Source organism: Pan troglodytes, chromosome 19 (assembly GCF_028858775.2).
Source record: "Pan troglodytes isolate AG18354 chromosome 19, NHGRI_mPanTro3-v2.0_pri, whole genome shotgun sequence".
NCBI lineage: Eukaryota > Metazoa > Chordata > Mammalia > Primates > Hominidae > Pan > Pan troglodytes.
The window spans coordinates 21,358,241-21,377,998 of record NC_072417.2 but is presented as its reverse complement, the minus strand read 5'-3'; the positions used below and the strand labels follow the sequence as shown (position 1 = coordinate 21,377,998).

The 19,758-nt window shown below is 35.8% G+C and overlaps 1 protein-coding gene across 3 annotated transcripts in view; it reads left to right on the top strand.

Annotated features, from left to right (window-relative positions):
* Nucleotides 1–19,758, top strand: part of NSF (N-ethylmaleimide sensitive factor, vesicle fusing ATPase) — a 166,489-nt gene that overhangs the window by 49,031 nt on the left and 97,700 nt on the right. For all 3 annotated transcript variants that reach the window (XM_511626.7, XM_054671317.2, XM_054671318.2), the window contains exons 6-8: nucleotides 376–483; nucleotides 965–1,040; nucleotides 3,424–3,579. In XM_511626.7, the coding sequence (XP_511626.3) occupies nucleotides 376–483; nucleotides 965–1,040; nucleotides 3,424–3,579 (340 nt within the window). The remainder of the gene's footprint in view (nucleotides 1–375; nucleotides 484–964; nucleotides 1,041–3,423; nucleotides 3,580–19,758) is intronic.

Sequence of the window (19,758 nt, the reverse complement as noted above, 5' to 3'; positions counted from 1 at the left end):
CAAGAGTGTTTGTGAATATTATATAACTGGCTGTAGTGTTTGAATAAAATACTAAGAAACTTTATTCTTTGTTAGAAATAGTAAATGTGGTACTCTTGAATTACTTTAGGTGGCACTCTGACATTTAAATTAGTTATTTTTTATCCATGTGGAAGAAATTTTAAACATGAGTTTTGCAGTCATTTTGTAAACACTGGTCGTAAGTGCTAATTCCCTTTTCTTCATTGGCTATGAGTAGTTTGTTTGAGGAGCAGATTGGAGAGGAGTATATAAGATAAACTGGTTTTCTGCATTTGAAAAACATTGGTGATGATCTGAGGATCAAACCATTATATTATGAAGTGATTTTTCTCCCCTTACCTCTTTTCTACATAGCTTGTCTTTAGCTTCAATGAAAAGCTTTTTGGCTTACTGGTGAAGGACATTGAAGCCATGGATCCTAGCATCCTGAAGGGAGAGCCTGCGACAGGGAAAAGGCAGAAGGTAGCTTTTATTTCTGATCATCTTTACTAGATCATCTTTATAATGTAATTTGTGCAGATTGATTATAATTTTCCTATCTGTTGCTTAGTGATTTTTTTCATATTGTGTACCCTTTTAAGATAGTAGGGAGAAAAAATTGCTTTCATAGCCATCATTGTTATTAAAATATAGCTTAAAATGTATTTATTTGCAGACCTAATATTAATGTAAAATGTAGACATATATGTACATATAATTTGCTTGAATGCAGATATTTATTGTAAATAAATAATAAGAAACGCATTATTGGAAAGATATAGGCATGGAAATAAGGCATGTAAGAATTGTAGAAGAAAGTTATGAGAAAAGTAAAAGTAGCTCAGATGATAGTCTGGAAGGTTTGCTTTGCCCAGAGAGACCTCATTTCCCCCTCACTTTTGGCCTTGCTTTGAGAAGTCCAGAAGTTTGCTATTAGACTACTAATTATTGTGTTTCTATACAGATTGAAGTAGGACTGGTTGTTGGAAACAGTCAAGTTGCATTTGAAAAAGCAGAAAATTCGTCACTTAATCTTATTGGTAAGATTTACAGTTTTTAGAAGATTTGAAATGAAGTGGGCCTATTTCTATATGTAACTCAACTACAGTGATTTCCAAATGGGGAAAGGAAAGAGGGGCATCTCTCTTGAGAGAGTTTATCACAGAAGCATGGGGTATTTCCTGTTGGTCAGTTTGCTGATGAAAACGTTTAAAACCTTCATCTGGATCAACTTTGTCCAATAGAAATAGAGTGTGAGCCACATGTGTAATTTTTAATTTCCTAGAAATTGCACTAAAATAAGAAACAAATTAATTTTTTAACTTTTAATTTTGAGATAATTTTAGGTTCACAGATTTGCAGAAATAGCTCAGAGAATTTCTGTATGCCCTTTACCAGCTTACCCTGATGTTAATGTCTTATTTGACATTTTCAAAAGTACAATGATAAGAAATGAACATGGTTTCATTCCTGCTAACTAAACTGCAGATTTTATTGAGATTTCACCAGTTTTTCCATTGTGTCCTTTTCTGTTCCAAGATCTAATTTAGGATCCCATATTGCATTTAGTTGTTCTGTCTTTTGAGTTTTCTTCAGTCACTGACAGTTCCTCAGACTTTGTCTTTTATGACTTTGAGAACTGGTCAGTTATTTTGTAGAATGCCCCTCACTTGGTTTTGTGTTAAATGAGATAGCATCATCATTTCTTTTAGTGATTAAGTGGTGAATGTGCAGGTCAAGTCTTCCCAGCAGATTCATGGTTCAGTCCTACTCTTGTACTCTAGCCCAATTTTTGTCATATTAAAACAATGCAGCTTATTCTCTGAGAATAGTAACTCACCAGAATAATGTGACATTAACTGGGCATTAATTCTTATTTTTGGTTGATTTAACTATGTTGATGTCTACCCTACTAGAGAGTAGAGGGTTTTCATTGGTTGCACATCATCATGTCCAGGGTCACTTAACAGTCTTTGAGTGCGTGGCCTTTATTTCCTGGTCCACACATTACCATTCCCCCTTATTGTTTTTTGTTAATTATAAAATATTTTATTTATAAAATATGGATAGGCATTCGAAAACAATTCACACACTGTAAAATTTGGTTCTGTTTTCATAGTTTTGTAATTTGCTTTTTTTTGCTTAGCATGTTTCAAACATCTTAAATATACACCTATAACATGATTTTTAATGGCTGTATGTCATTTTATGAAGGTAGGATGTATTTTCCTGTTATTGATCTAGTACATTTATGAAGTGATTTCTTTGTATTTTATTTTTGTGTACCTTTTGTTAAGATATCCCAAGGGAGTTGCATAACTTTCATAGGTATTTCTAAGTAATCCATGGGAAAAAAATTGTGTAGTTAATTGGCATTCAGTAAATTTTGCCCACAAGAGGGCAGTAGAGTGTAAGAAAAAAATATTTTTCATCGCTTTCCAAAGGAAATCTTAAGGCCTCAAAACTCTAACCATAAAATTATCATCTAGTATAAACTTTTAAAAAGCGTTACTTTATTTTTAATTGACAAATAATAATTGTATATATTTATAGGGTACAATTTGATATTTTAATACATGTATACATTGTAGAATGATCAAATCAGGCTAATTAACATATCACCTCAAATATTTAGCATTTCTTAGGATAAACTTTTTTTAATGTGACATTTTCTTCCCTGGTTTTATAAAAACCATATTATTACTTTATTTTTTGTTTATAATAGAGCATACTAAGGTACTTAATTTATTCTGTTTGAAATAGTAAATGTGGTTCTCTTGAGTTACTTTAGGTGGCACTCTGACATTTAAGTTAGATAATTTTTGTCCTCGTGAGAATTTTTAAACATGAGTTTTGTAATCATTGAAGTCTTTAGGATGATTTCAGACTTTTGTGTCCAAGTGAAGAGAAAGCAAAGAAGACATCAAACTTGTTCAGTATATTTCCTTAGGCTGAGGGGTTATATGCCCAATTACCTGTATAAGCTTAATCTGGATAAATATATGTATTTTAAAATAAACTTGCGTTAGGAGACTTCAGTGACTGCGAGATTTCAGTCGCATTTCTGCCAGCTAGTGTTGTCTTCATCAGATATGGCATTTCTTCTGATCAACCAAGTTAGTTAATGTAGTTAGATTGAAGGTTAATAAAACTAAGTTTTATGGACTGATACAAATAGACTACAGCATAAGTTTAGCTAGTCATTTTGACAGTGTGTTACCATATATGGAGATCAGACAAAGTAGATAGCATAGCAAAACTTACCCTTCTGACTGTAAAATCAGCTAAGATTATATTGTTCGTTTTGTATATGTAAGGGTAGCTTTTCTTTATTCATTTAGGATGCTCAGGGAGTTCTGTCTGTCTTTTTAGACTTAGTGATAAAGTCCTTGTTTCACATTTGATAATATTCGTTTGACATAGGCAAAGCTAAAACCAAGGAAAATCGCCAATCAATTATCAATCCTGACTGGAACTTTGAAAAAATGGGAATAGGAGGTCTAGACAAGGAATTTTCAGATATTTTCCGACGAGCATTTGCTTCCCGAGTATTTCCTCCAGAGATTGTGGAGCAGATGGGTAAGTTTAAAAAGGAAAATGTTATAAAATCTTGTGTTGTTAAAAAAATTAATGCAATGAAGAATCTCTTTTCAATAGTTTTGAAATTATTTTTCAGACCCATTATTTTTGTCTTTTTCTTTAAAAATGAACAGATAAGTTTTCTGAAAAACTTTTATAATACCAGAACTTTTAAAATTACATTTTAATTTTATGGGGAAATCATAGAAATAAGACTTGTGGTGGCTCCATTTTGTTTATTTATTTATTGAAGAATGCTTTTCTATGGGGCATATTTAGAAACTTCCCCTGACAGTAATAATACTAGTAGTGACTCCATTTTATTTATTTATTTGTGTAAGAATGTTTTTCTATAGGGCATATTTAGAAAGTTCACCTGACTCTAAAGATCACTATGGGTCAGATGTACCCTGCTGAGTAATAACTATCTATTAGGCTGTGTGCATTGTTCTGACATTAGCTGCCGTTCCTTTTTATTGTACTGTTGCATTACCCAGTTAGTACATCTTCATACCTAATAAATGGGTACTTGCATATTTTTAAATTAAATAAGTTTGATCCAAAAAGACAAATGCAGGATATACATTGAAGTTTCTATATTGCATACAAAGAAGTGCACTATTCGTTTACCACTTTCTTCTTGAAGGTTTATTTAATTTATCTGTGTGAAGTGACTTTATTTGCCCAGTGGAAATGCTGTCATGACTGTTTTCATGTCCATATCATTCGTTGGATTGGAATGTGAGCAACAGAATATCTGAGAAAGGAATGTATAACATAACAGCTTCTGGCAGACTATTAGTGTAAAAACAGCATCCAAAAAAAATGGAAGGAATATGAATATATTACTCCCCTCATCCCCATCATTCTTTATCTTTAAATTGCTACTGGAAGATAAAAGTATATTTATTATAGTGGGGATAAGAACTGCTTTCTAGGCACTAAGTGCTTGGATTGTATTAGCCTTCTATTGTTGGTAGCCTTTCTGCCTGGGCGCTCACTCTGATAAATTACAGGCACGGCACACACCTGTTCACTGAGTAAAGGTCGAGTTTGGAATTGGATTAAGAGAAAATGACAGAGACCCTCATCACCTGAGTTTTATACACCTTGAAATGGCAATAGCATACTTTTTATCTCAAAGATACAAAGGCCACGTCCATTAAAAGCAGAATTTTAATTGGGAAAATATTTTAAAATGTGGTAGTTCACTATCTTGGTAATGTGTATTTTCGATCAAGACATGAAAATATTGTTTAAGTGTATTTTGGGTAAAAGCAGGGATAAAAAGATGATTCCAAATGTTCTAAGTTATTCTTGTGGAATGTTTTTACTGGTTTTCAGAACTGAGATCTAGTGCAGGAAGAGTCTAATGATTCTGTTTCTTTGAACATTTATACTGTTTAGCCAAAAAGTAGAAAAATAACTGCATTGGTAGTAAGCCGTCTCTTTTAATTATAAATGTTTTCTCACTGTTTGGAAGCTATTGAAGATAACAGTTATTCAGATACTAGTTTGCTATTTGTGCATTATCTAGATCCTGCACTTGAAGCTACGTGCAACGTCAGTATGCGTTGGGTAGATAATGCGTAAAGGAGTTGGACTCACATTGGTCAGTTTGTGACCTTGCCAGCTGTTGGAGAGTTTTAAATTAAATCAGAACAGATTTGGAATTTGTTAGTGAATTTCATCTGTTTCTGATATCCGTATTGAAATGAGCTGAATTACAGTAGTGTGCTTTTTGTTGTTTTTGATGTGTTTTTTGACTAAGCACTATGGATTTGAATTTTGTGAGTGCCACTGTCCAGAACCTTTTTTATGGATTTATTTTTCTAATATTTTTACACTAATTTAATTAGACAAAAAATGAATTCTATCCTTTTGGAAAAGTTTTTTTTTTTTTTCTCTTTATGGCTTTTTGCCATCAGGAAGCATTTGTTACCAATTTCATTTAAAAGACAAACTAGTATAAAGCTGTCCTGGCTTTTGAGCTGAATTGAAAAACTTATTTTCTTTATTCTGGATGAAGTTTCTGGGTATCTAAAAAAAAGTAAAGCTTCTTTTTTTTTTTTTAATGGTTAAATGGCTGAGAAATAATTCTTTTGTAATGCATGTATAATTCCCTGTCTTCCAATAGAGGCTTCTTTTTTCCTTTGAATTTTGGGGGAATTATATAGTAAAATCCTTTCTTGCACTCCAATTACAGTGTGGTTATAAAGTTCTCCTTAGGCTTTGGTAAAGGTATATAAATAAAAATGGTTATATTTTGACAGAATATAAATAAAATTATACTAATTATTTTTATGCATATTCTGTGTTGTTGTTTTTTTTTGACATGTCAGGTGGGAACAAAATGGATTTTTTTCCCCCACTCTTTGTTAACTAAATAGACAGATCTATATGGTTTGGGGATTCAGCTGGACACTGAGTATGACTGGTTAAATCAGTTCTAATTTTTAAAAAAGATTAGAAAAGAATAATTTATGTAGGTTATGGGGCTTTTTTGTTTTAAGCAGAAAACTTTACTTTTGGCTTGAGACCAAATTACTGTCTTTACCATGGAGTCTAAAGTGATGTCTACTTCGTAAACAGGAATCTTAACTAAGTGGATTTTTTGCCTATATATCAATTTTCAAATTTACAAAGTGATAAATTTAGAATATTCTTCTCTTCTGTCATTATGTTCATCAGACTGATAATTATGCTTCTAGGTAACAGAGTTCTTTCTTTTTGTCTATAAAACTTCATGTTGCCTTTTCAAAATTGAAAAATATAGTTTAGCTACGAACAGAATGTTGCTGATGAGATATAGGAGGACTAAAGGACTTAACGAGAGGCACACAATTATGCAGTAAAATTAGGGAACCAATGAGGTAATATACATGAAAATAACTGTCATGGAGTTTCCAATCTGTTAGTTTCTCTCTTGAAGGTCTTTCAAATAGGTAGTGTATACCTTAGGCCGGGTGCGGTGGCTCACTCCTGTAATCCCAGCACTTAGGGAAGCCGAGGTGGGCGGATCATGAGGTCAGGAGATCGAGACCATCCTGGCTAACACGGTGAAACCCTGTCTCTACTAAAAACAGAAAAAATTAGCTGGGCGTGGTCGCGGGCGCTTGTAGTCCGGGCTCCTCGGGAGGCTGAGGCAGGAGGATGTGTGAACCCGGGAGGCGGAGCTTGCAGTGAGCCGAGATCGCACCACTGCACTCCAGCCTGGGCGACAGAGCGAGACTCCATCTCAAAAAAAAAAAAAAAAAAAAAAAAGAAGATAATGTGTGCCTTTCTGCTTTTGTACTTTTGTTATATTTTTGTAGAATTAAAATCAAGGAAACCCTTAAAGGAGAAAGGAAGTCACATAAAGCTCTCTAGACTGAGGGATAAAGGAAAAGGGATTATTTAGGGGAATATCAATTTAGACTTTTGTTTTTGTTATTGTTTTAATCAGAGTAACTGTTGAGTTTTCCCCTTGTCTGAAGCAGTTGAGCTCACCCAAACCCAAGTGGGGCAGCCCTTCCTTGGAAGTATATGAGAGCAACGAGCGAAGAAAACTAAACCTATACCTTGCACTTAGTAAATACCAAATAGATATTTAGTTAGAATGCCTTCCAACCCCCCACAAAACAGATTTTTAATTAAGAATTACCTTAAATCCATGATTTTATGGGCTAATAGAAGCCACATTTGAGTCCCAGGGTAGAAATGTGAACATCAAAGCTGGTATCTGGAAGTGTGGGTGAATAAATTCAACAGCTGATTGCTGTCTTTCAGCATATTCAGGTGTTAACTGAATAGATACTGAATACTTGTGTTCGGACATTTACCACACTTATTCCCCTGTATGCAGTTTTGTGGACAGTGTTCAGGATAAATAAATGATTGATTACCTCAGTTCTCACTGTAGCTATTTTGTTAGCAAAGATAGCGTTTCTGCCAAGAAACTTCATTTTTTCAGCATCCCTGGCAATTCTCTCTAAATTATAAATGTCAAAGCAAAAAAACACATCGTTTTCAATGAACAGTGGAATAATTGTTAAAGAATTAGTCAGCGTCTCTTAATGTAATCCTGGGAATAGGTTCACATCTACCCAAGGAAAGATCTAGAAGGAAAAGGATGTAAAGAGGGAAGACCTCAGCCTCACACTATCTTTCAGTGGATCTGTGGGGTGTAGATGTTCAGGCCACCTAGTGGGGAGGAAAGCCGCTTGTTATGGTCTTGTGCCCCCATTCTTTGAAACTGACACTGTTCTTTTTGGTCTCCTTTCCCCAGTGTCTCCCTCTGTAAGCCCATTTTCAATCGTATTTTTAAGGTTTCTTTTGAAATTCAAGAGGAAAGCAACTCTTTTCTGATATCATAAGTGAAATTGTAGTTACTCTATGAAACAGAACTGCTGAGAAGATAAGGGAACCTTTCAATCACACAGACATCTTTCACATGCTAAAAACAGTGCAAATAAAACATAGTGGAAGAAAGGGCACTAAGGTTTTGTGCATGCCATATTTTGGAGAGAGGGAGTTCTTGCTAAGATTAACATAAACACTGACACTCTTAAAATGCATTTTCACACCCCCACTCATGAGGAGCGATTGCATTTTAAATGGGGGTTAAGACATCCAGGCGAACTCCAGGGCTCTGTAAAAGGAACCCTAAGGCTAAAGAGCTTATCTGAAATTTGAAAAAAAGAAAAAAAAATGAAGCCTTCTGACATTCATCTTTTTTTCCTGTATTAGTCATAACTTGCTTTTCAGCTATATTTTAGGTTTTGAATGCCAACCTGACATCTGTTCAAGTCTGCCTGTAATTTATTAGCAGAGGAAAAGACAGCAGTTGCTCACTAGTTAGAGATGCAAAATTTCTCCCTTCCTGTTCTCCACTAAGTACTTATAGATGATACCTGGATACGAAGAATGTAATAATTTACTGAAAACTTCAGGTCAGGAAATTTATAAAGATTTTTTTTTAATTAGAAGAATAAAATGGCTTAAGACCATGTGATTTCAAAAATCTCTAGATCAGGATTTAGAGACAAAACATAGACCCTAAAAAATACTTTAGATAACTTTCTATAAATTGTAATTTTTTTAACCTTGAATTAATTTTTCCATTGGTTTTAAATTTTTAAGTTAAATGTATATTTGAACAGTAGTTGTGCTTATATCTGAAAGTCAAACTGTATGTAAATTCACCTGGCATTTTGCATTTATAGACAGACTTTAAGAAACAAATCTTTTGGAGAGGTAGTGCTGTCTACAGAGTCACCAAATGGATTAGATTTCCTGGCAACTACAGTTGAGTTACTTACAGATCAACAGTTGGGTCACTACAAAGTTGAGATCTAAGTGTTAACCTGAGTGCCCACCAGTAAGAAACCGGTTAGAGGCAATCTTAAAATGATATAGCTCCAAATGTAGAGACATGTTTGTGTTAATAAAAAATATATAAAAGCAAATGCATTCTAAAAATCTCTAAGGACATACATTAAATTGAAAAAGGGTTTATGGCTGAATGTGGTGGCTCACACCTGTAATCCTAGCACTTTGGGAGGCTGAGATGGGAGGATCACTTGAGCTCAGGAGTTCAAGACCAGTCTGGGCAGCATAGTGAGACCTTGTCTCATTTATTTATTTTTTTAATTTAAAAATTTAATTTAAAAATTAAAAAAAGTGTTTACTTCCATGGAAGGGAAGCTAAGATGGGGAATAAAGGGAAAGTTTTGTTCTTTTACTCAATTTTACCTTTATGTCTGAATGTTTTATTGTATTTCTAATGTGTGATTTTAAAAGCCAACAGACAAAAGATAATATCACAGTATGTTTCTTGGGGTGACTCTACCATCAGCACGGAAAGTCAGCAGGAAACAGGTACATCCTTCCGCCTTCATGAAGTTTTCTGTGGAGGAGGAGAGTGCAGGGTAAAAGGCCTGGATTCCAAGGGCTTTGCTGGCAGCCCCTTAGAGGGTAGACAGAACACCTATCCTATTTGGTCAAGAAGAGAAAAAGTTTCTCCATATATAACAAACTGCTTTCCCCCAGAATGTTCTGCATTATAGTAATGGTGTAAGTAGTCTGCCCTTCAAACATGAGAACATTTGCATCCAAGCCTTTAGGCAGCCAAGGCAGCATTAAAGAAGAAAGAGTGGGAGCAGAGCGAGCTGAGGGAGAGCAGAGCTTCTGACATTTGAGGAACTGGGCGTGAATTTGTTTTTAGTCTTCAAAAACCATTCTCTTGAGGAATCGAATTCCCATGACTCCTGAAGTGAAACGGTTGGTGTTTTCTCCTGCGTTACTCCCATACGTAAGTTGGCGATTATAATGAGGGTGGTGGCTAATACTTATATAATGCCAGACGCTGTTCTGTGTGCTTTATTATTGTGTTTATTAATCCTCACAACAACCTTCAGAAGTAGACACTGTATTGTCTCCATATTATGGAGCAGGAATCTCTGTCTCAAAAAGGTGAAGTAATGGGTCCAAGACACACAGCTAGTAAGTAGTAGAGTCAGATTTGAACCCAGGCAGTCGAGCCCCAGATTTCATTTCCTTAACCATTACATGTTATTCTCCCATGAAAGCCCATCGTGTAAAACCATTTTAATGGGCTTTCTAGCTTCACTTTTTTGGGGACCTTTGAAGCAATCATTGAGGCAGCCTTTGTTCTAGCCAAGGGCCAACCATGGCACCATTGAGATTTTGAGCTGGATAATTATTTGGTCTGGGGACTGGGTGTCCTTTGCATTGTAAATAACTAACTTTTCTAGTAATCTGATGTGTTCAAATTGTCATGAGCTCAAGAGACATGAAGATTTGGTGGTAGGCTGTAATACCTAATGCCACTTTTTTCATGTGTTTTTTGCCACGTGTTGTAGCAGAATACAGGAAGGAAGGAACTGGTATGGGTGTGTCAGAGAAGCTGTCTTAAACTGTCAACCTGGAGAAGGAACATAAATGTTAAAATTAAATAATCATTAAAAAATTAAGCAACGTAACAAGTGATATCAAAGGCCAGTATTTGATTAAGTGTCAGATGAGCAGTACAATTGATAAGCCCTACAGGAACTGAAAGGGAATCACATCAAGAAGACTTCATAGAAGAGGCAGAGCTTGCGTAAGGCCTTAAATGCTGAGCGGTTTTGGATAGGAGGAGGGAAGGGGATAGTTGTCCATATCCTGGGAAGAGTGACAGACTAAACACGGTATAGACTTCATGACTTAGACCAGTCTAACAGAGCTGTTGTTTGGAAGAAACAGGAAATAGGATTAAAAAGTTAGTTTTGGGTTGGGTTGTGGAAATCTGTGAGGAGATGTGGACTCTTTTTAAAGTACTGTCCCTGTTTAAGCTTCCAGACAGACTCAGAACCTTCCAGACAGACTCAGGTGCTTCTCCTGTGTTTCCCTGCACCTTGTATATACTTAGAATCCAGCTGTGTTCTTAAAGTAATTATTCATTTGCATTACACTCCTAAGGCAGAATTTCTTAACCTTGGCACTATTGACATTTTAGGCTGGATAATTCTTAGTTGTAGGGCGCCTGACCTGTGCATCATAGGATGTTAAGCGCCATCCCTGGCCTCTACTTGATGTCAGTACTTCCCTTCCTCACCACTCCGAGCCCCAGTGACGATTAAAAGAAATGTGATGATACTGTCCTGTGTTGAGAACCATTGCTCAAAGGCCTTTGAAGGCACAACTGTAATGTCTTCTTATCCATGTATTATCAACATCAGGGGTATTGGGATGTAGGTTGCAGGTCATTGTTGGACCATGAACCACTGTTACCAGTCCACAATAAGACAAATATTGGAAATTAAGAATAAGTAATTACAAATGTTTATAGCAATTTGACATTATCACAATTTTTTTAAAATTATATTTTACAAAAATGTTGGTCTGCAATGGATTGGAAATTTAAAAGGAAAAAAAATACAGCTGGACCTTAGCATACATAGTTTGAGAAGCACTGGCCTATGTAAATATTTGCAAAATGAATGAAATTTTTTGAACAGATGCCTTAAAGAAAAGGTGAGGCGAATAGTCTTAGAGACCAGTAGACTATTGCTGTCCAGTGTGTGGTACTTAGAATCTGGATTGGGGTGAAGGCAACAGGAATGGAATGGGAAGAAAATACATGAAAAAATTGCAGACATGAAACTGGCAGAATTTGGCAATAGTTATTGTGGGTGACAGAATTGGAGGTGAGACTCAGGTCTTGTGAGAAAATGTTGGAAATGAGAAACTCAGGAGAACATAGTTTTGGAAAAGTAGAGAATATCATTGCACATATTTTCAATATCGTGAAAGGAAACTGGAAGCTGAACTGAAGAGAGGAAGAATTACTGGCATTTCAATTTATTGTAGCCTAGCTTCAATCAGTCTGCACATGTTTAGGAAACACACTGTTGACTACTTTTGCTTGAAATACCCTCTTTACTTGGCTTTTCTCACTCCAAGCATTTCTGGTTTTCCTTTTACCTCTCTGGCTGTCTCTTTTCAACCTCTTTTGTGTCCCTTAAAATGTTGGGGTTCCTCAGGAGTCTGTCTTTGACCTATTATTTTTCTCTAATTATTCTCCTCCAAATTAATCACATCTGTTTCATAGCTTCAATTAGTATCTTTATGCTGCTAACTCTCAAATATGCATATGCCACCTCGGTCTCAGTTTAGAACTCTGGATTTGTACCAGCATAATGTGTTGGGTATTTCATGATCACATAGTAAGCTTGAAATTAAACACATTCAGTTGCCCCCTCAGTCCTCTCTAATATATCTGTGTTTTCTATCTCTGGCAATACTCTAGCCAAAAATCTGGACACCTTTAACTCCTCTCTTTCCCTCACCTCCCACTTCCAGTAAGTCGCAGAATAGACCGTCAATTCTGCAATCTCCTCAATCTCTCTGAAATCCCTCCAGTTCTCTCTACCTCGCCCTGCCACTCTTCCTTCAGGACACCATTATCTCTTGCCTGAATTGCTTCATAAGCCCTCAGCCTTGCCCTTCTCTAATCCATTCTCCACACTGTAACTGGAGTGATTTTTATAAAAAGGCAAGTCTGATCCTGTCACTGCACTGGTTCAAACTCTTTAGCAGCCCGCCTTAACTCCTTACATGGTTTACAAGCCCTGTGTGATCTGGCCCCTGCTAAACTTTCTTGCTTCGCCTCTCAGCCCGTGCCCCTCCCCCATACTCTGGGTTCCAGCCAGCCTGTGCTATTTTCAGTTCCTCTAATTTGCCATGCTACTTTCTCTTACCTCTATATCCTAGGGTTATTTTTTTTGCTTTTTTTTCTTAACCATCTTTTCATCCAATTCCTGTTCACTCTTCAGGCCAAAGCTTTGAACTCACTGTTTCTAGAATGAGTAGGCTTTAATGTTCCTCATGTGTGTTCTAATAGCTCCATGTTATTTTATGCATTATTACATTGTATTATAATTGCTTATTACATGTCTGTATTCCAAGTCCTCTCTCCATGTCCCTGCCCTCACAAACATAGTATACCTTCAGTAAGGAATAGGCCTTGTTTATTTTGGTCACTGTCGTATTCTCTCCTCCCAGCATGGTGTCTGGCTTATAAGTTTTCAGGAAATAAATAAATGCCAGGAACTTGATTAATCTTGATTAATTAAATAGAACACTTAGACAGTTTGATCCAAGCCCTGCCCTCATGATACTTACAGTCTGTGTGGGAGTAACACTGTATTTGCACATCCCAAAGCAGTACTGTGTAAAACATAAGGCGCATTGTGAACCAGATTAGCAAAGTAGGCCACATGGAGAAGCAGCAGATGCATTTAAAGAGCAAGACTGAGCCATATCTTTAAAAGTCAAAGCAGATATGATGTTTATAATTCATTACTAAATCCATGTAGATCCTCTTAGATTCTGAATTTAGGAAAGACCTCTTGGATTGGCCCTGAATGGCACTAGGCTCCAGAAATAAGAAAAGGAAGAGTATTTTCTTGGGTACTTGTGAGCTACCATTTGCTTCATTGGGAACTGCCATTCTTATGTAAGGGCACTATAACAAGAGTGTTCACATTTAAGGGCATCAGGTCAATATTGCATCTGTGTGAGTTTGTGTGCATGTGAATGCACACATGTATTTTCTATTTTTAAATAGAAACACATTATAAAAATAATGCATCCTCATAAAACAGCACAGATAGAGTAAAAAGTGAAATCTCCCTTCATTCTACCCACTCCAGTTTTACTCCCTCTCTTAGAGGTAGTCACTGTAAAGAGATTGGTATGAATTTTTCAAACCCTTTCCTAAGTATTTATACAATAATATATAATCAATCCATTCATTCATTTATTGAGACAGGGTCTTGCTGTGTTGCCCAGGCTGGAGTGCAGTGGTGCAATCATACTCCGTTGCAGCCTCGCACTCCTGGGCTCAAGCAGTCCTCCCACCTCCACCTGCCAAGTAGCTGGGACTACACCCAGCTAATTTGTGTGTGTGTGTGTGTGTGTGTGTGTGTAGAATTGGAGTCTCACTATGTTGCTCAGGCTGGTCTCAGACTCCTGGCCTCAAGCAATCCTCCCACCTCAGCCTCCCAAAATGCTGGGATAACAGGCATCAGCCACTGTGCCTGACTTTTTTTTTTTTTTCAACCTAGTAGTGTATCTTGGGTTTTTTTCTGTGATAAAGCACACAGATAACATTTTATTTTTTAAAAAGTTAAATAGTATTAGCAAATCTGCATCCACACAAGTCCCGTCATGGTAAGTTAGCGTCTCTTCCTCAGCAGTAAGAAGGCTCCTAGGCACACACCAGAACAAGGTTGGCATTGCGTCTCCTTTCTACTCACTTGTATGGCCCTAGGCTTCTCAATGCGGCAGGGCCCTGGGTGCTCAGCTACTTGAGCCTTGGTACCCTTGCCTGAAAAATTATTTATTGGTAGGTAACATAAATGTGTGTAAGTTTTCTAACACAGTACCTGGCTGACTGTCAAACACTCCATGGATGATAGTTACTTGGTATGATTATATTGCCAAGAGGCACTTTTGGAGCTCTGTAAAAGGCAAAAATTTATAACCCAATCCCTTTAATCTAATGTTAAGATGTGTTTTCTTCTTATCTTAAATTTTGTTGCTGTTGAAAATAGTTAACACCTGAGATTTTCCTCCTATGCTGTTTTATAATTACCCATTTTGAACAGTGTTTGTTGATAAGGTAGTCAAGGGGACACTTCGAAATATTTTTTCTTTATTTGTGAAGTCATACTTTGGCTGATTTATATTTACTTTTTATCACATTACATCGGAGAGGAGCAGATAAATTTTCTATCACCTCTATAAATTTTCTATCACATATAAGAAAGTGTATCTTATATGTGATACACTAACTTGGAAAAACAACAGCTATCTTGATAGACACAATAGAGAATAGGATGTCAGAGGAAGAGAAGAATTAGAGTGTTAACAATAATGCTAGTAAAAAGCTACCCAGGACTTAAATGGTATTCTTTGAGAGTACTTCTACCATGATTCAAATAAGACTTGCCTTGGAATTCCATATGATTTGTTACTTAGAGCAGTCTACCTTTAATATGTTTAATATGGTCATACTTTAAAAAAAAAACCTGCAAGAAACTTGGGTTTCACGTTTTTGCTTTTTAAAGAATTAACATAATGTTATTTCAGGTTTGTAAAGGAAGTTACAGAAGATAGCAATAAATCCCTTCCATATACCATTTTAGTCATAGTGCAAAATTAGGCATTGAAAATTATTATGGGTACTGTATTAGATATTCAAAGATGTATTTGTGGCTTTGACTTCTTTACCAACACCTCTGGCTTTAATACAGTATCTTATCAGAGCAAGTAATAGTTTGAATCCTTTTCTTACAAATCCTCTTTTTACTCAAGTGACTGCAAACTTATAAAGATGCACACATCTGTAGCTTGAACGTCTATGCTATTTGCTCAAGTATTTGCTTGAATTTATCCTCGATTATATGATTTTTTTAAGGGCTTTGATTTTAAATTCTATCTAGAATCCCATCATGAGGGAGAAATCTTAGCAAGACTTAGGCACCTTTTCATAATGACTGGTTACTGTAGGATAAACCTATTATTAGTATGTTGCTAATCCACACATTAGATATATCCCATCAAATTTCAAATATACACAGGAGAATTATTCACGTTGAAGGTTATTAGTGCATTCCAGGGACATTTCCATGTTGATTCACAACTACCCCTTTACCTTACACTTTCCTGTGTTACTAGACGTCTCTTTCTGTAAAACTTCTCTTTGTTGTTACTTTTTACTTTTGTATGTGTTACCTGATTACTTGGCTTCCTCTGTGACTTCTGAGGGAGCCAGTTGTGGCTGTGATGAGCTTAGAGAAAGGGAGATGGGGAAGACTCGCTTAAATGAGTTACAAATTCTCTGTAGTCTGATCTTTATCTGGCTATTGCAGTATGACCATGGGTGATACTAAATGAAATAGAACTCAACTCTCCAAAATTTGGATTTGTCTTATAAGTCGTAATGGCTCCAGGTGGGATACTGTGTCAGACCAAGGATAGGCAGATGATAGTTTATTGCCACAGTCAAAAGATCGAACCCTTTTTTTTTCATGTTATCTAGAAATGAATCTTTAAAAAAAAAAAAAAGGAATGGGTTGAACTTATAATATTTTAGCAACTCATAAAATAACTTGAAGAAAAAGATCATTTGGAAGGAGAGACAAAACAGACTGAAAGACATTGTTTAAATTTATGACTTTTATTATCTTACTTGAATGCTGTTTTTGCCCCTCTTGCTATTATTAAACCCTTTGCTTCCTGTTTTCAGTTGCTCCTGTCAAGGTATGAATTTTTCTTTGGATGATTATCATCTATTTCATGTTATCTAGTATTCCTCTCTATTATGAGAAAATCAAAAGTAGACAGTGTATCTATAGCTATAGATTTAAATGCACTAAGGTAATTACATATTTGAATCAGAGACCTAAGGAATAATCTAGTGTAGCATTTACCAAATTTATTTAAACTTAACATGCTTACATAAAGACAGACCTATTTATGTTTCCAAGGAACACCAGTTTGAGAAATGCTGATCTTACCTGTGTCATTCTTATTTTATAGATGAGGACATTGGGACCTCAGAAGAATAAGGCAACTTATTTAGGCTAAAGTCACTGCTTGTCTACTGGGGCTGGAATCCTGGTTGCTTAGTCTGGTGCCCTTTAGGCTTCATGATTCAGCCACTTAAGACAATTTGATTTATTGTTGGGCTTTTTAATTCTAGATTTCATAACTTGGATATGAAACTGTACTTCCCAGTCTCCAAAATAAGCTTCACTGTTTTCTGGAACGTGAATTAGATTCAGAAAGCCCCTTACTGCCTTTAGATTATTGCAGCCTCCCCAGTGGGCCCTGGGGATCCAGGAAAAATATCTTTGTTTTTCACCTAGTCCTCTCCTCAGCTTTTAGAGGGACTCTTAGATCTATGTTTATGAAAAGACTTTTATTAGTTCTTATAGTTGTAGTAATGCATGTTTATTGTAGAAAATTTCAAAAATGTAGATGAATAAGAAGAATAAAACAATCACTTAGTGTAAAAAACAAAAAACCCTGAAAAAGTACCATTAATATTCTGGAGTATATCATCCAGCTAGTTTTTGCTGTATATACATAGAGCCAAAAAAAAAAAAAAAAGCATTTTGCTGTTTTATAACTGGTTTTCTCCCCACTCAGTAAGTTAACAGTTTTTCTTAAATATTCTTCTACAACATTCTTTATTTTGTAGAATGATAATGCTGTGGTTTGTTTAATCAATCCCCTCTAGTTAGAAATTGTATTCAGTTTTTTACTATTATACACTATGTTTAACAAGCACCTTAGAAACTAAATATTTCTACACATTCATATTTCTTTAAGATAAATTCCTGGAAGTAGAATTGCTGAATCAAAAAGGATTCACAGGTGTAAATGTTTTTGACATGCACTGCCAAATTTAGACTTCCTTTTTGAAAAGTCAAATGTTAAGGAGATCAAAGCAATCACTAAGCAGGTACTCTGGAAGAGAAATAGAAATATAAAAAATATAATGGTTTCATGAGAAACTAATAGACAAGGGTTCAAGAGACTTGGAGTCTAGTTTTGGATTTGTCATTGAATGGCTGTGACTTTTGGGTCTTAGTTTCCTCATTATAAAAATGGGAAGATAGACTAGAAATAGAAACTTTTTCAGAATAGTCACCTTATGAATGTTGTTTCAGTGAAATATAAAGGTCTGTACATAGGTTCTGCAGGGAAGATGCCATGTATTTCCTCATTCTTCAAGTTTCAGCTTGATTGCCTTTGGAAGATCTGTCACACTTAACGTCCTCCTAATAGAAGTAATTGTTTTACTTTTTGGCTCCTCATAGCCCTTTTTAAATGTTGGTTCTGTATAGTTGTATCTTTGATTTTTAATATTGAGGTATTTGTAACAGAGGTTATCTTACTCATCTCCTGAAAGCACTTGGCTTAGCATAGTTCTTGGGTATATAATAGAGACTCAGTAAGTATCTGTGGAAGTTGAGAGTGATACGTTGTTACCCAGTGTATAACAGCAGAGCCTAGCCTCCTCCTGTTGAGCATTGTCTGTTCTCGCTTTGAAGAGCTCACCACATTTCTTCAGTTTGTTTTTGTTTTTATTTTTTTTATTTATTTTTTTTTTTTGGCGGGGTGGGGTCTTTCCTATTCAGTAACACAGTGGTTCTCAGTCTTTGGTGTGTATCAGAATTTTTTTTTTTTTTTTAGAGTTTTGCTCTGTTACCCAGGCTGGAGTGCAGTCGTGTGATCTCAGCTCACTGCAACCTCTGCCTCCCAGGTTCAAGCGATTCTTGTGCCTCAGCCTCCCGAGTAGTTGGGATTACAGGCACACGCCACCATGCCTGGCTAATTTTTGTATTTTTAGTAGAGACAGGGTTTCATCATGTTAGCCAGGCTGCCCTTGAACTCCTGACCTTAAGCGATCCACCCACCTTTTCTGGTATTACAGGTGTGAGCCACCCTGCCTGGCCCAGAATTTTTAATGTTAAAAAAAATACAGATTTCCAGGCTCTCTCTCAAGTACACTGAATGTGAGTGTCAGGCACAAAGCCGAGACACAGCGCTGTCAATAGCTGAGCTCTCCTTGGGGTTTTAGCTTTGTCAGGCAAATTGATATTCAAGTTCCAGGTCTGCCACTTACCAGATGTGTCTTCCCCTTACCAGGGGAAGGTCACTTTACCACTGTAAGCCTCAGTACCTCTTCCTTAAAAAGAGGGTAAAAATAATACCTTAGCTCATAGTTTTAAAAATGATTACGTGAGAGAACATATTGAAACACGTGGTATAGCCCTTCCCATGTCTGCAGTTCTGGCCTTGATCTGTAACTTCTTGGATCTTATATGCATTTATTATTTATTTGTTTCTTTTTAAAATAACATTTATATTTTTTCAACTTTTAGAGGTTAATATGTTCATTATAGAAAACTGAAAAACACAAGAGGCATATAACTAAAAAATCATCCATAAGAGAATCAGTTTACATTCTGATGTATCTTTCCAGTCCTTGTATGTGTATACATATATGCATAACTGAGTATACCTTTTTACATGGTTACACTTATATAGTATGTGCCATGCTTTCTTGCATATCATGAGTACTTGAGTATCAAAATACTCAGGGCTTTAGGATTCAGACATTGGTAAATATTCACAATACATTTTCTTATCTTTTGTGGGGACAAAAATATCTTAAAAAACAAAATGGCAACAGGTCTCTGGAAATGCATATTGGCAGGTTTATAGTTAAATACTGTGTTCACTTAATACCCAATATAAAATGAGATACAAAGCAGTCAAGTAAGTATAATGCTTCTTAGATAGTTCAGTATGAGATCTGTACTATTAAAATATTACCAGAAATGATGTTTCTACTTAATTATTTAACAATTCATATAGTATTCACAAAGTATACCAAGAAAAAAGCACACATATGTCAGTGGTTATAATCAGATTGTAAATATGGACATATCTATATATATCTCTTCCCTTACCTTTCTTTCTGCCCCTTCCTTAGCAATCCAGTACGTACTGATGTATACTGCTCATAGGTGGTTTAACATTGCCATTTCCAAGATGCTTCTTTTCTAATGAAATTAATTTACTGTCTAGTTAATTCACTAGCTCTATTTTATACAT